The sequence below is a fragment of the Erpetoichthys calabaricus genome, chromosome 17 (assembly GCF_900747795.2).
Source record: "Erpetoichthys calabaricus chromosome 17, fErpCal1.3, whole genome shotgun sequence".
NCBI classification, from domain to species: Eukaryota; Metazoa; Chordata; class Cladistia; order Polypteriformes; family Polypteridae; genus Erpetoichthys; species Erpetoichthys calabaricus.
The window spans coordinates 4,801,112-4,816,680 of NC_041410.2; the positions used below are offsets into that span (position 1 = coordinate 4,801,112).

The window sequence follows — 15,569 nt, forward strand, 5'->3', positions numbered from 1 at the left end:
ATTTATGACTCTACTTTTCTCTTATTTGTTTTATTTTACGTAGGGATTTCATTTCTGACACCAGGTTTTAACTGTGCTGGTCCTTGTTCTGTTTTTATTCATGTCTGGAAGCCGTGATTAGGGATGTCACCGGTACTTCCAGCATAAACAGGGGTTTGCAGCAGGTTTAGTATCCTGTGTTAGATTTTCAAAACAAATCTTAGTAATGGCTTCTTTTCTAAGCATCAATGCTTGGAATGCTTAGTACTGGCATTAAGTTCCTTATTAGTTCTGACTTCTGTTTTGCTTTTTCCCCTTTGGTTTTTGTCTTCCTCACTTTGACCTTTTGGTTCATTTCTTCACCACATCTTTTGGCTCCTATTTCATAATCCTCGGACACATTAGTTGTCCACAGAAGGCACAATGACATCATGCAGCACATTACATCACCTTTGGTTTATGAGGTCAGCAACGGACATCACTGCAGTTAACAATTTTAAACGACTGTCGGGAGTGCAGCTCTGTTTTGCTCTTATTTATCCCCCCTTTACTACCTGTACGCTTTGTCATGTGTTTTCTTCGCCCAGTTTGTTACCCTAATTTCTGTTAACACTTTGGAGGTGGGTGTCACTCAAACAGCATACAGGTGAAGGCAGATGTCGATTCCATGAGTAGAGGGTGGCAATTCGCTATATGATGCAAATGACCCTGGGATTAGTTTGGCTGGATTTTGATTGCATGAATTTATTTGGGTTGTTTATTACGCTCACCACTAGCAAAATGCTTCCCATTGTTAGGGGCGTGTCCTCTGCGGTCGTGATTTTACCAAAACACACGTTTATTTTCAAATAAATAAAGTACGCCCAACACACAGTGCTCCCAGCACCAATCACCCTCCACACGGGCCTCTCTTTCAGTCTCCGTGGGCCGCCTTTCCTCTCCTCACAAGAGCTTCATCCTGCTCCTGCTCCCGACTCTAGCTCCCGTGATTGGAGTGAGGCGGCCCCTTTTATTTCTACCCAGATGTGCTCCAGGTGCCTGATCACACTCTTCCGGCAGCACTTCCTGGTGTGGCAGAAGTGCCGCCCTTGCACCCGGAAGCACTCCAGGCATCCCTGGAAGGTCCTTCCTCCACCTTCCCAGGTGTGGCGGAAGTGTCGATCTCCCGGGCTCCACAACACTCGGGGTGCCCCCTGGCGATGGCCACAGGCCCCAATGGGTTTGAGCCTCCTTGCTCCATCCCCGTGGTCCCCTCATTATCCAAGGCAGTTGCCCCCTCACGGCCCGGGGTACGTATAGACCACCTCCCGGTCCTTCCAGGCGTCCTGGCTGGGTCTAGTCCCCAGCCTCATGTGACAAAGGTCATCAAACAGTTCACTTTCTGTCCGAATTTGCAGATTCAGAAAACAACCCCTTGTGGCTTAAAATTCAAACCTTCTTCAATCCTTCTCTGCTTTTCAACTCGTGTTTGTATTTTCTGACTTTGATTTGTGTCTCACGATTGGGTGTTCTTTCCAGTTCGACTTCTTTTCTGATTTCTGATTGTGCCTTTTCTCCCTTTTAAATGAATTGCTAGTTTTCCCAGCACAATAAAGTGCAGCACTGGGACCCTGATATCCTGTCTGTGACATTTTGCTTCTCCAGGCAGGGTGTGCTGCAGTGCTACTTAGGAAGGCCATTTTGAAAGTTTGGACATTTAGGTCGTGTGGCAGGAAAAGTAGGGCAGAGTGGGCACTGTGCCTATCAGTGGTGCCATGATTAGGAACACATGATAAATCTGGTATCACATCTGAGAATAAGATATATTTCAGTCCAGTCCAATGTTGAGATTATTGCTGGCACGTTGACCTTACGCTCCTCACAAGCAGGGCTGCTCACCGAATAGCCTGTGGATTGTTGGGTAACACGTTGGCTGTGTCATCGTTTTTTTAGTCAGAATCCCAGAGAAATTAAAATAACAGTTTGCTACACTTGTCCTGTTTGGTTAGAGTATATTTTAAATAAAAAAACAAGCATAATGCAACTTTAATTATCATTTTAAAGGGGGCTGCTCTGGTTTTGCTTTTTCTGCTCATTGATGTACTCTGAATTGTTTATTTTTATTGAATTTAAAAATTAATGTTATGTTTCTGATGTCAGCATGTTGCCGTTTTTGTTTGTTTCTTTCTTTTTCTTTGGTTCACTACCATTTTTGGACCTTTTGTTTCTACCAGGCAGATGTTGTTGGGCCCAATGCATTTACGATGGCGGTGCGGTAAACAATGCATCCAAGTTTACGGATAAAAACTCTTGAAAAATGTCGTTTCGACTGGCAGTTTCTTAGAAATAAGTTTATTTCCTGGTTTTGGGAACTTTTGGTCTTTTTACTTTGACTTTGTCCCTTCTTTAGAATTATTGTTTTCAGTTTCACTATTTACTTTCTGATTTTCTGACTCTCCTGGCCTGGTTCTTGACAACATTATTGCAAGCTCCCTTTTCTCTTGTTGTTTCCAAGGGCCTCGTGTATAAAAATTGCTTTTGTTCAGAAATAGGAGGAAGCCCTTTCTTAGACAAAAGTCAGGATTTGTAAAACCTGAACTTGCCATGAAAACTGGCTTAATGTTTTGACCATCAGTTAGTCCTTTGTGGACTATGTTAGTGGCATGACAATGAAGTGTCACAGCACTTAATTAAATAGATAGATAGATAGATAGATAGATAGATAGATAGATAGATAGATAGATAGATAGATAGATAGATAGATAGATAGATAGATAGATAGATACATACTTTATTAATCCCAAGGGGAAATTCACTGACATTTTTCACCAGCGCAGCCAGTTCGTCAATCTTATTTGAGATTGAGTTCACATTTCCCAGAATCACAGAAGGCACCGAAGGCTTAAAACGCCACTTTCTCGCAAGCCGCTTCATTTTTAGCTTAGTGCTGGCTCTGCTGCCACAATACCGCCTTCTTCTTACCTCGTCGGGTAAATAGGGAACCACACTGGCACTGGCATTTGTTCTCAGTGCTCGAAGTTGAGTACTTGAATAGACGAGTCTCGGCGTGTAAAAATCCATGCCCACGTTGTAAAAGTAAGTGTGTCCAGTGAACGAATCCACATAAAATAAAGTGATAGGAGTGATCAATAAATAAAAATAGAAAAATAAAAGTAGAAAAGTACACATACACATACAGTCATACACAGAGCTGCTGAAAAGGCTGCCACTCTCGGCGGCGCCGGAACTAAATTAACTAAATTAACTAAATTTACTCGAATATATGCAGTTGTGCGTTCAAAATTACCCCACGTCAAGCCCATAGGAAATTTTTAGTGCTCAATGGTTGATCTTTGATGGCTCATCATTAAAAGAGATCCTCATTTATGTTTAGTTTAAGAGTCAAATTTCTCACAGATGTTTCCCTAAAATTCCTTAGGGGAAAAAGTTTTACACAAAATGAAGGCATGAAATACAACTGAGGTAAAAAGGAGACGAAATTGAGAATTTGCCTTCAAACAGCACGTTAGGTTTTGTGATAGATAGATAGATAGATAGATAGATAGATAGATAGATAGATAGATAGATAGATAGATAGATAGATAGATAGATAGATAGATAGATAGATAGATACTTTATTAATCCCAAGGGGAAATTCACATACTCCAGCAGCAGCATACTGATACAAAAAATAATATTAAATTAAAGAGTGATAACAATGCAGGTATAACAGACAATAACTTTGTATAATGTTAACGTTTACCCCCCCCGGGTGGAACTGAAGAGTCGCGTAGTGTGGGGGAGGAACGATCTCCTCAGTCTGTCAGTGGAGCAGGACGGTGACAGCAGTCTGTCGCTGAAGCTGCTCCTCTGTCTGGAGATGATCCTGTTCAGTGGATGCAGTGGATTCTCCATGACTGACAGGAGTCTCCTCAGCGCCCGTCGCTCTGCCACAGATGTCAAACTGTCCAGCTCTGTGCCTACAATAGAGCCTGCCTTCCTCACCAGTCTGTCCAGGCGTGAGGCGTCCCTCTTCTTTATGCTGCCTCCCCAGCACACCACTGTGTAGAAGAGGGCGCTCGCCACAACTGTCTGATAGAACATCTGCAGCATCTTATTGCAGAGGTTGAAGGACGCCAGCCTTCTACGGAAGTATAGTCAGCTCTGTCCTCTCTTGCACAGAACATCAGTATTGGCAGTCCAGTTCAGTTTATCATCCAGCTGCACTCCCAGGTATTTATAGGTCTGTACCTCTCTGCACACAGTCACCTCTGATGTGATGTCTCTTTCCTAGTCTTGTTTTAATCTCCCTTTTAAGACTTCAGATTTTTATTGGATCAATGCCTTTATTAAAGGTGACTTCAAACATTTGGGTTATGATGGGTAACATTTCTCTTGTTTTTCCAGTTGGAGCGCAGGCACATGAAGTGATTTTTTTTGTGGCCACACAGTGGTGTCAGCAGTGGGATTTGACCCCACAATCACAGGGTTTGAAGTCCAAAGCCTTAAGCACTAAGCTAAACTGCCTGGCCTTTCTTCTACAATGAGTATGATCTAATTCAGGGGTGGGCAAATTCAGTCCTGGAGGGCCGCAGTGGCTGCAGGTTTTTGCTCCAACCCAATTGCTTAATAAGAAAGCCTTATTGCTCAAGTAACACTTCAGCTTCACTTTAGTTGTCTCACTCGTTAAGATTTTGAACCCTTATTGCTTATTTTAGTCTTAAACAGCTGTATTCTTGGTTTTTAATTGCTCCTAATTAGCAATACCATGCAAATGACAAAAGAGACCAGCATTTCTCTATTTAGCTTGTTTTCATTTACACCTGTGTGTATTTATCATGCACTATTTGGTTTAATTAAATACTTGGAAGGAAAGTGAAGAGTAGAAAGTGAAGCACTGAGAATTACTCATCTGTTTTAGACTTCAAATCATTTGGATGATATCCTTAGAAAGGAAAATAAATCTAGGATATGAGAATGACTTGACATGGCAGAGTTAAAGCACTAGCAAGCCATGCAATTAAATAATTGACAAGAATTGGTTTTTAATTAAGCAACTGGGTTGGAACAAAAACCTGCAACCACTGCGGCCCTCCAGGACTGAATCTGTCCACCCCTGATCTAATTCAAGAACAGCAATGTAAGTTAGAGCAAATAATAATATTATATAACTAGCTGTGTAAGCCCCTGCTGTAAAAATCCCGGATTTTGGTACTTCAATCAATCAATCGCATTAGCGGCTAGGCGAGGTTCTCTTTCCTGGGTGGTTTCACTTTGACGACAGAGTCACTTCCTTTGAGCTTCATGCCGTAGCCTCACACTTCTGGGCCGGACAGACAGACACACACACTGCATAGACGTTTATATATAAGATATTATTCAGAACCAAGGAATCCTAGTAAAGGATGTTATGACCACAAACAACTGTCCATACATTTCATAATGTATTACTGAGCACACAATGCAAAAACTTTCATATTGCAAAAAAAAAAAAAATGTTAGTGGTCCATATTAGTCTAAATATCACCAATGGAGGGTCCAACAACCACAAGGAAAGAGAACTCCAATGCTGGATATAAATATGACTGAGGCAATGGCATAATTGTAATTCCAACCAATTATTTGATTCCCCGTCTGAGTTTGCACTGCATTCTCGTTTTACAAAGTGGAAGCCCACAACCAAAGATGAAGTAAAGTGCTACGTGGCATTCAAGGCCATCTTAACAGCATTATAGGCCCCTGGGCAAAGCAATGCCCTGAGGCCCCTACCCTCAGGAAGTCACAACATACACAGATTAGCATGGGGCCCCTATGCTTGTGGGCCCCTGGGCAACTGCCCAGCATGCCCATGTGCTAAGACAGCCCTGGTGTTATTGCAGATTGAGATGGGTCTGGACTGGCACTGTTAATATACGGAGCTCTGGTCCAAATGTGCTGTGTCTCCTGGTGGACTCTCTGCTGCTGCTTTGATTCAATCTGCAGTCCCACATCAGCCACCTGCTGCCACTGATACTTCACGGTGGCATTGGTTTACATTTTTAAGTTCATTTCTTTGGCTGTCTTGTGTTTTTTTCCCTCAGTCTGTCATGTTTGCTGTCTTTGGATGTTTTAGATTTCTTTCAGAACCGAGGACTACAGTTTTGTAATCCTAGTAAAGGGTTTTATTACCACAAACAACTGTCCATACATTTCATAATGGATTACTGAGCACAGAATGCAAACACTTTCAAATTGCAAAAAAAAAAAACAATGTCATGACACTACATGGAACATCTGAGCCCACTGTGTGACTTTGCTGAGATCTCTGAGTAGACCCCAGGGAGACTACTGAGGTATTTTGTGGAAGGCACACTGGCTACTGGACTTCACAAAATGATGCAGTTTGCTAGTGGACACTACGGTTTACCAGCCACTCGACTACTTCAAGCTGTTCTTTCCAGAAAGTGCCTTTCAGCTTATGACTGATGAGACAAACGGGCATTCCAAACAATTTTTTGATTTCCCCGGCTGAGTTTGTGCTGCATTCTCGTTTTGTACAGTGGAAGCCAACAATCAAACACGAAGTAAAGGGCCATGTGGCATTGCAGATTGAGATGGGACTGGACTGGCACTGTTAATATACGGAGCTCTGGTCCAAATGTGCTGTGTCTCCTGGTGGACTCTCAGCTGCTGCTTTGATTCAATCTGCAGTCCCACATCAGCCACCTGCTGCCACTGATACTTCACGGTGGCATTGGTTTACATTTTTAAGATCATTTCTTTGGCTGTCTTTTGCTTTTTTTCCTTCAGTCTGTCATGTTTGCTGTCTTTGGACATTTTAGATTTCTTTCAGAACCGAGGACTACAGTTTTGAAATCCTAGTAAAGGGTTTTATTACCACAAACAACTGTCCATACATTTCATAATGGATTACTGAGCACACAATGCAAAAACACTTCCATATTGCAAAAAAGAAAATGTTAGTGGTCCATATTAGTCTAAATTCACCAATGGAGGGTCCAACAACCACAAGGAAAGAGAACTCCAATGCTGGATATAAATATGACTTAGGCAATGGCATAATAGTAATTCCAACCAATTTTTTGATTCCCCGGCTGAGTTTGCACTGCATTCTCATTTTACAAAGTGGAAGTCCACAACGAAGTAAAGTGCTATGTGGCATTCAAGGCCATCTTAACAGCATTATAGGCCCCTGGGCAAAGCAATGCACTGGGGTCCCTACCTTCAGGAAGTCGCAACATACACAGATTAGCATGGGGCCCCTGGGCAACTGCCCAGCATGCCCATGTGCTAAGACAGCCCTGGTGTTATTGCAGATTGAGATGGGTCTGGACTGGCACTGTTAATATACAGAGCTGTGGTCCAAATGTGCTGTGTCTCCTAGTGGATTCTCACCTGCTGCTTTGATTGAATCTGCAGTCCCACATCAGCCACCTGCTGCCACTGATACTTCACGGTGGCATTTGCTTACATTTTTAAGTTCATTTTTTTGGCTGTCTTTAGTTTTTTTCCCTCAGTCTGTCATGTTTGCTGTCTTTGAATGTTTCAGATTTCTTTCAGATCTGAGGACTACAGTTTTGTAATTCTAGTAAAGGGTTTTATTACCACAAACAACTGTCCATACATTTCATAATGGATTACTGAGCACACAATGCAAACACTTTCAAATTTCAAACAATTTCATGGCACTACAGTACTTGGAAAATGTGAGCCCAATGTGTGAATTTGCTGAGATCTCTGTTGAAACTCAAGAGGAGACCCCAGTGAGACTACGGAGGTATTTTGTCTCAGGAGAAAAATCAGAGAAACAGGAGACAATAGTCTTCACTTGATTTCTTTCTGATCTCATTGTCGTCTGCGAGAAACCAAATAGATATTAAGGAGATCTCTTTTTTTGATTTTTCATTCCAATGGGAGTACAACTTGAACTGTCAAAGATGATCAGATATAGAGAAAGAGATCATCCCTTAGTGGTCTGTATTAGTCTAAATATCACCAATGGAGGGTCCAACAACCACAAGGAAAGAGAACTCCAAGGCTGGATATAAATATCACTAAGGCAATGACATAATAGTAACTCACTCTTACATAAGAGACGAGCTCAGCACACCATCACACACTACCACACAATGCTGAGGGTCCATCATTTAACAAACTACAGCGTGCCATACAGGAGATGGATAACAGAAACAGACAAACAGCCCAACCATTACGTTAACCACAAACAATCAAACTGACTCCAAGCACAGCATGTCACACCCCAGGGAAAAAATGTCCCAAGATACCCATCACCACCCATCTGAAAAATAATGATTCAATAGACAGTGGATCTGGAGAATGTGCCTAAATCTCGCAACTTTTTTTCCCCAAAGTTATGACATAATCTTTGTCAGTTCAATTCAACCATTTGTGATTAATTTAATGTAAGGTGTCGCCTGGGAACCTGGCCACATTTATATGCTGATTAGATCAAGAATATTCAGAAAAGGCATTTTTATGCCATGTATGGTTACCAACAGGGGGGTAGCTAAAAGCGGAAGTGTATGGTTTTAAGTTGATTTGAGATTAATAAAGGAACTTGGTATGGCACATGGCACACATATGATTTTATTTTTTTATATAAATCTGTTATATTTATCTTGTGCATATGTCGTTTTTGCCTTTTGCACGTAAGTGAAATTTTAGAATGGAATCTAAGCAAGGCCCCTGGTCTTTTCCAATGGCACTTTACTTTCCCATCTCTGTATGTGAGATCATTCCAGCTACTATTGATGTGTGAAACAATTTCCTCAAAATTGAATTCACAGGAAAAGTGAGGGTTTAGCTTTGCTAAAACCTTTAAAAACAATTGCACTACAGGACAAATTCACACTTCTGCTTGAGCACGTATATTTTCAGCTCATCATTCTTTTCTTTTCCATATGCAACAGCTTGGCACATTTTCTTCTGCTGCAGAGTATGGAAAGGGGGAACAACTAGAAAACGCTTGGTGGAGGATGTTGCTGAAATCCGTTGGCCTAGGTATGAGGCCTGCAATGAACCTCGGAAGGATCTTGGTTTGGATCAACCTACTGAGTTTTGGAACGTGAGTGCAGAGGGTTAGCCTAAATGAGAGGTGCAAGGAGGAACCAGAGGCGTGACAGGCAGATGAGAGTGTGTGGAGCCGCATGGAATAAGCCATGGATAGGCCGGCCGACGTTTGAGGGCAGCCAAGGAAGAAGATGACAGTTTTAGCTCTAGAATGACCCTGCTGTGTTAGCAAGAAAACCAGCAAGAAGAAATTAAAAGATCAGGTGAAAGAGTGCAATTGACTGGCAGACAAAGATCATAACCCGGGATATCACAATGAGAGCATCAAAATTATTAACAAGAAGCAAAATGTCAAAGTCAAAAAGGACGGGCAAATGTTATTAACCAAGAGAGCAAAAAATAAGAAAAATAGACACAAAAAAGTGTTTTATATCTATAAACACAGATAAAGAAAGGACATCAGAGGAGACTTTATATCTTGATGTCACACACCCCAGAACCAAGGGTTGTTACAGTGTCAATGAATAAACCAATGGCGGTGCCCATGAAAGACAAAGAAATGGTACAAATAAATGATAAACATCTTCATAAACGGTCAAAACAAAAAGCAAACACAAAAACCACGATCTCCAAAATTCAAAACCACAGAAACACAGTGAAAAATCAATAAATATCCATTCCAACGATCTGGAAAAATGAATACAGAAATAGCATCACAACAGATCCTTAGTTAGCGATATTATTTATTTCCCACCTCAAAAAAAATGAACCATATTTTCGTATTTTGCAAAATTGCGTGCAAAAGCAATGTTTGGGCCATTTTCTCAAAACTGTATGTGAAAGGAATCTCTGCTGTTTCACTCATCACAAACACACAACACCCAGATGCCATGCTGCCCGTCTCTAAGTTAAAAGGGAAAAAAGTCCATGATGCTTTGCTCTCCTTTGTCAGTTTCTAAAGTTAAACCTTCGATCAAAACAACCTGAAACCAAAAAGCCGCTACTCCGAAATGCATGGCTTCAGTACACCATTTTCCAGATAACACATTTGATTTGTTCCTGAAATGAATTAATTAGCAAAGGTCAAAAAGGAAAAAAAAATGAAATGTTTTCTTTGTTTAATCGGAGTGTTGTTGTGACCTCTAAACATTTTCCACCTTTTTTGGGGGTTTGAAATATTTTTTTAACCTTTTGGGTCTTTTGCAATTTAATTGTATTCATTACTTACCATCTTTTCCATTTTGTCATAATCTGGTTTATAAATTGCATTTGTTCCAACTGTTCATTGACCCCTAAAACTTTTTATGGTATGGTTTCCGAAGCTTGTGAGGCCAAGGATTTGGGTGATTATGTTCATCTTTTGCTTTCTTTTGTTTTTAACAAAAACGATGCACATTCACCCACAGAACTGTCTTGTTTCCTTTATGGGTGCGTATCGGTGACTGGTTGCTAGGATGCGAAGCCCTGTTGCCGGGAGACAGTTCCCAGAGGTCTTACTTCATGACGTCACCAGTGCTGTGATTTGTGTGTTTACGAGTTTTGTATTTAATGCTGGAGTTTCCATATCCCATTGTTTTGATTCTTGCATTAGAATTTTCATTGTCTTATTCTAGTTATGTATATTTATTTTGAAACGCCTTCAATGTCATTTTTGTCGATTATGGGAATTGTCTCTGGGTACCTTTGGCAGTTGTTAGGGACAGAGTCATGGAGGTTGCAGCTCCAACAATAATTAAACAATGATGTATCCAGTATAAAACTGCACCCTGCTCGCAGCGCCATTTCATATCCAGCAGAGAGCGCTGTGAATACTTATGTACATGTGCTTTCTCAATTTTTTTATTTTTAATACATTTGCAAAAACCTCAAGTAAACTTTTTTCACGTTGTCATTATGGGGTGTTGTGTGTAGAATTCTGAGGAAAAAAAATGAACTTAATCCATTTTGGAATAAGGCTGTAACATAACAAAATGTGGAAAAAGTGATGCGCTGTGAATACTTTCCGGATGCACTGTACCTTGTACCCAGAAGGAAAATAATTACAAGAGAGAGAGAAATATGGTACGAAAAGAGATCTAGGTATTTAACTTGCTTTAACAAGTAACATTTATTCCCAGAAATATAATACATTACCCTGTATACATACATATTAAGTCTGGAGAGAAGCATTAGGACAGCTCAGCCAAGTGGGAGAATGCTGACAAACCAGATGTCCCATCTGGTAGCTAGGAATGTCAGTGGTATAGTGACGCCTGTGACGTCGTGCTGGACCCTCGTCATTATAAACACTCACATAATTACATATTCATAGAATTCATGTCACAACTGGCTGGTTATTAATACCATCATAAGCACTGGGTTCTGTAACCATATTGGTTAAGTTGACATCAGCACTTCCCAAAATATCCTGCGTGTGTCCTCCACATCTTTTCTGCCTTTGTCCCTAATCTGACCCACAGCTGTCATTTGTCCATCTTCCCAGCTGACTCTTTCTCTCTCTCTCTCTCTCTCTCTCTCTCTCTCTCTCTCTCTATATATATATATATATATATATCACAAATTTTGTGACAGCAAATTTTGTCTCCCCCTATCACTTTCCTTACTATTTTGAAATCTCCCCACTTTGACCCTTTTTGTTGTCTTCAAGCACATCTCCCCGTTTTCCTCAAAGGTTTACCTGCCAGCTGTCTTTTAGGACTGGAACTGTCACTGAATACTTTTTGTTTTCCTGGTTTTTAACCTTTAAATAAATTTCACAAATTACATTGGCACAAGTAATCTTCTTCTTCCTAGAAATGGCTATCAGAGCCTTTCTTCATCCGAGTTTGTGGATAAGGAATTACCTTTTGAATGCTAACTTTTGGCTCTTCAATTCCTTTTTTTTTTTGTATTCTTGGTTTTGGCCCTCATTTTTGACTTTGATTTTGGATTTGCATCTTGGCACTGTCATAATTTTGTTTTTGTTGTGGGCTTTTTTACTCATTTGGATTATGAAATGTTCCATCTTGTACTTCGGTTGAGGGTTTTGGGGGTCAAGGATTCATTTATTTCATTATTTGCTTTTTCTCTTGTGTTTTTCTGTAACACCTTGGACGCCATTTGAGGTTCTTCGATTGCTGCCATTTTGAGTATTTGTCGTTAGTACCGCGTCCCACATTTTGAGGGGCGTGGCCTCAGAGGTTGTGACCTGTTTGTAATTGGCATGACGGGATAAAAAGTCAGCTAGGTGTTCTCTTCCTTCTCCAATCTGTGGATATCAAAACCTTAACTGATATGCTACTCGTGACGTTTGTCCAGTCTTGACCTCTTTGTTTCTTTTGACTGCAAATTTTGTCTCTCGCTATCACTTTCCTTGCTATTTTTAAATCTCCCCACTTTGAGCTTTTTTGTTGTCTTCAAGCACATCTCCCCATTTTGCTCAAAGGTTTAGCTGTCAGCTGCCTTTTAGGACTGGTACTGTGACTGAATACTTTTGCTTTCCTGGTTTTTACCTTTGCTACATTTTATGCTCATCTCATAAAATCTTCCTGTGCTTCCTGCAGCACAATAACTAATGCAAAGTTTTAAAAAGCCAGCACCACCCGTACCTAAACATCAAAGATTTCAAATTCTGAAAGAAAAAAATGTGCCATCATTTTTGTTTTTTGGATTTTCGTTTTGTCTGCCCTCTGTTTACGATTTCCTTTTTTTTTGGCTTTCGACTCACCGTTCTGTTTTCTGAGTTTTGTTATTTTATTGAGGTCTCCCCAGTTACGGCCGCGTGTGAATTCCAGTTCCTCCGTGTCGTCTCCTAATTCTGTTTTCTCTCCTAGCTGTTGACGCCTCGCACAAGTGGGACACATTTAATTTGCTTTGCGTCAGCTGACATTTGTTCCCCGAGACTCTGTTCTGAATTGGGCAGCCGATGACTTTTCAGATGAGGGGTTCATTATTCAGGAGAGCAAGGGGTCACCAACTTTGATCCTGTAGGGCTGCTGTTGCTGCAGGTTTTCATTTCAGCCTCTTTCTTAAGAAATAGACAATTCCAAGTTAATTGACTGGACTTTGTTGCCTTCCTCTTTATTAACGCAATTATTACGATTCTGAACCTGAATCCTCTAAACCTGGAGGTGTTCTCATAAATGACATCAGAAATGTCCAATGTGTGCATGTGAGTGTGCTGCCAGGCCTTTATTTTTTAAGTTAGAAGCCAATTCTGGCCACTGAGATGTTAGTTTATTTATTTAATTACAAATCAGTTTGATTAATTTAAGTTATTGAGTTACGTAATTAATAAAGATTAGAGGAATAAAAACATACAGCCTACGTGTCTCTCCAGGATGTGAGTTTGAGACCCTTGGTTTAGAACATTAGATGAGTTAAGTTGAGAGCAGACAACTGTTTGACTAATTTAAACTGGGCATCAATTTTGAGTACAGTTGAGTACAAGAGGAAAATATACAAAATATACAAGCTGACGTGACCTTTCTCAAGGATCTCGACTTCATTTTATTTTGGGGGAATTAATTGGATAGGATTGGTTAGGTTTGCTGGGCTGAATGGCCTGTTGTTGTGAATAGGAGTCTCATAAGTAAGGAAATGGGTGTGAGGCCTCCTAAAAGGTCCATGAAGACAGGCCAGGTACCCTACCAGCCTGCTAACGGCTGACTTCCACATTAGCAAGACCCAAAAAACAGAATAACTAGTAAAGTCGCAAAATAAAAAAAAAATCAAAAGGGGAAGGATGGCCGTAAACCTCTGGCCTGACCACAAAACGGCAAATAAAGAGTCTTTAAAAAAATACAGGATATATTTGAACAGAGTAAAAAAATTAATCAAAAATGCTAAAATAGGCACAAGGACCTCCCAAAGAGGTAGTCCTACAGCAAACAAGTCCAAATCCACAATCTAAAACCACCAGAGGCCGTGAAAAAATAAATCAAGAAAAGCAGAAAACGAAAAGAAAATAGCAATACTCACAAACTCCTTTACAAATTGAATGATCTCCTGCTCCTGAGGCTTCTCTGTTCTGGCCAGAAGAGCCAGTGGGAGGACTCAGGAGCAGTGAAGTCAGACGTCTTTATGATTAGGATCACCTTGTCTGAGTGTATGTGATTTAGCTGACAGACCCCTTTGTGTTTACGGTCACCTTGTCTAGGTGTAGGTGACCCAGTAGACAAACCTCTTTGTGATTAGGGCCATCTTGTCTAGGTGTAGGTGATTTACTTCACAGAACCGTTTGTGATTACGGACACCTTGTCTAGTGTGGGTGACTTAGCTGACAGAACCCTTTGTGATTAGGGTCACCTTGTCTAGGGGTAGGTGACCCAGCAGACAAACCTCTTTGTGATTAGGGTCACCTTATCTAGTGTATGTGATTTACTTGACACAACCCTTTGTGATTAGGGTCACCTTGCCTAGGTGTAGGTGACCCAGTGGACAGAACCCTTTGTGTTTACCGTCACCTTGTCTAGTGTGGGTGACTTAGTTGACAGAACCCTTTGTGATTAGGGTCACCTTGCCTAGGTGTAGGTGACCCAGTAGACAGAACCCTTTGTGATTATTGTCACCTTGTCTAGGAGTAGGTGACACAGTGGACAGACCCCTTTGTGATTAGGGTCACCTTATCTAGGTGTGGGTGATCCACGTATTGGTATTAAAAATGACTTATGTTGTGGGGAAACTGACACCGTGGAGAGGTGTCTGCTTGATAAATTTTCTTCTCTGTTTTAAGACCCTGGAAGCCGCCCAATGCTTTGTTTGTCACCACGTTTTGTGCGTAGTTGATGGGAGGTCTCCACATGTATAACTATACAAACATACGCACTGGCGTGCACGAAGCGTGGCACTAGGGCTTTAGATCTTCATTGCAACTTGTTCCATTAATCACAAGAGGGGGAAGTAAGTAACCCCTGATGGGACGTGAAACACTTCTGGACCCCCTCTGGAGCGGTGGGTGCCTTTGGACGTCAATCTGGGCGTGGCAGGAAGTGTCTGGATTGTTTGCTCTGTAACCCGCTGCCCAGGACAGTCAAGAGGGCAGCTTGTCAGAAAGTTGCAGAGGAAGTCAGGGCCTCACTCTTAACATGTTGCACCATTCTAAACAATTGAGAGCTGGGAATTGCGCAAACCTCACAGGAAATTGCACTGCCTGTGTTTCAGAGCCTCGCCATTCTATTGTGTTCAGCTCGGACAAGATGATGAAGCCGATAAGCGCCCTGTAATGGTCATGTTATTCACAAAAATGGCATTGTAGGAAAAGCAGGCCCTCTGGAGCTGCAATCGGAAGGGCCGAGGCAAATCAGAAAGCAGCAAAGACTCGCCGCTGCTTCTAATGCCGACGTTCTCAGCCCAGACGGCTTGATGTCAGCCTAACATGAATTCAGATAAAAAAGAGTCGGACCTCCGAACACTCGCCAGGCTCTTTTGTACATCCCACTTAGGATTTCACATCAAGGTTTGTTTTTTTTTTTGACATTAAATTGTTGTGAGGAATTGGTCAAACCCACAGAGTCCTACAAGTCTCATCGTGAAAGGAAGACATCGCTAACAAGGGGGCGAGGATGAGCAAACAATGTGGAGAGCCTCCAATTGGACCACCC

At 41.3% G+C, this 15,569-nt stretch overlaps 1 protein-coding gene across 4 annotated transcripts in view; it reads left to right on the forward strand.

Annotated features, from left to right (window-relative positions):
• fli1rs (Fli-1 proto-oncogene, ETS transcription factor-related sequence) overlaps positions 1-15,569 on the forward strand; it is a 101,450-nt gene that overhangs the window by 56,895 nt on the left and 28,986 nt on the right. For 2 of the 4 annotated variants that reach the window (XM_028823727.2, XM_028823729.2), the window contains exon 1: positions 15,329-15,424. The exons of the other annotated variants lie outside the window; for them this stretch is intronic. In XM_028823727.2, the coding sequence (XP_028679560.2) occupies positions 15,344-15,424 (81 nt within the window). In that variant the 5' untranslated portion in view covers positions 15,329-15,343. Of the gene's footprint in view, positions 1-15,328; positions 15,425-15,569 lie in introns of those variants that run through there. 4 annotated transcript variants of the gene reach the window in all.